General features: G+C 58.2%; 1 protein-coding gene across 1 annotated transcript; it reads right to left on the bottom strand.

The window, feature by feature from the left end:
* Window positions 1-30: 30 nt before the first annotated feature.
* On the bottom strand, window positions 31-425 carry ACA1_176410 (uncharacterized protein; the record flags this gene model as incomplete). Its single annotated transcript, XM_004356790.1, is given in 3 exon segments — window positions 31-77; window positions 191-326; window positions 345-425. Coding segments are annotated over 3 exon segments (264 nt in total), but the record flags the coding sequence as incomplete, so codon positions are not given.
* Window positions 426-500: the final 75 nt, after the last annotated feature.

The following is a 500-nucleotide window of genomic DNA, read 5'->3' as shown; positions in this document are numbered from 1 at the left end:
GATGCAGTCGGCCATGGTCGACTGGTGCACGACGAAGCTGTGCATGTTGGCCATCGGCCAGCTGTTCTCTCCCGTGCCTAAATATAGAGAAAATAGTAGAATACAGGTATGAATGTTAGTGTACCAATATATATATATATCTACATCCTGCGGTGGTGATTGGTGGGGGGGGGTCTGTGACGAGACTTACCGAGGGAGAGATCGGTGATGGTGGGATTGGCGCTGTAGTCGTTGATGGCCGACATCAGCGAGTCGTACGTGGGCGACACGCGATTGCCGGCCACGTTGACCATGTCGGCCATGGCCAGCTTCCGCTGCTGCCTAACCTGCTCGTGCAGCCACACGCCCAGAGAGTAGGTGTTGTTGAGCAGGACCGCGGTCGGGTCCGTCGCGTTGATGTTGCGGCCCAGCGCATCGACCGGCATCCGCACATTCGTGCCTGACCCCACCTACGCGTTTGGGGAGATGGGTGAGAACGGGCGTGGGTGCGCGGTCGTTAG

The sequence above is a fragment of the Acanthamoeba castellanii genome (genome assembly GCF_000313135.1).
Source record: "Acanthamoeba castellanii str. Neff unplaced genomic scaffold scf7180000084741, whole genome shotgun sequence".
Taxonomy (NCBI): domain Eukaryota; phylum Discosea; order Longamoebia; family Acanthamoebidae; genus Acanthamoeba; species Acanthamoeba castellanii.
This window is presented reverse-complemented; position numbering and strand designations above follow the sequence as displayed.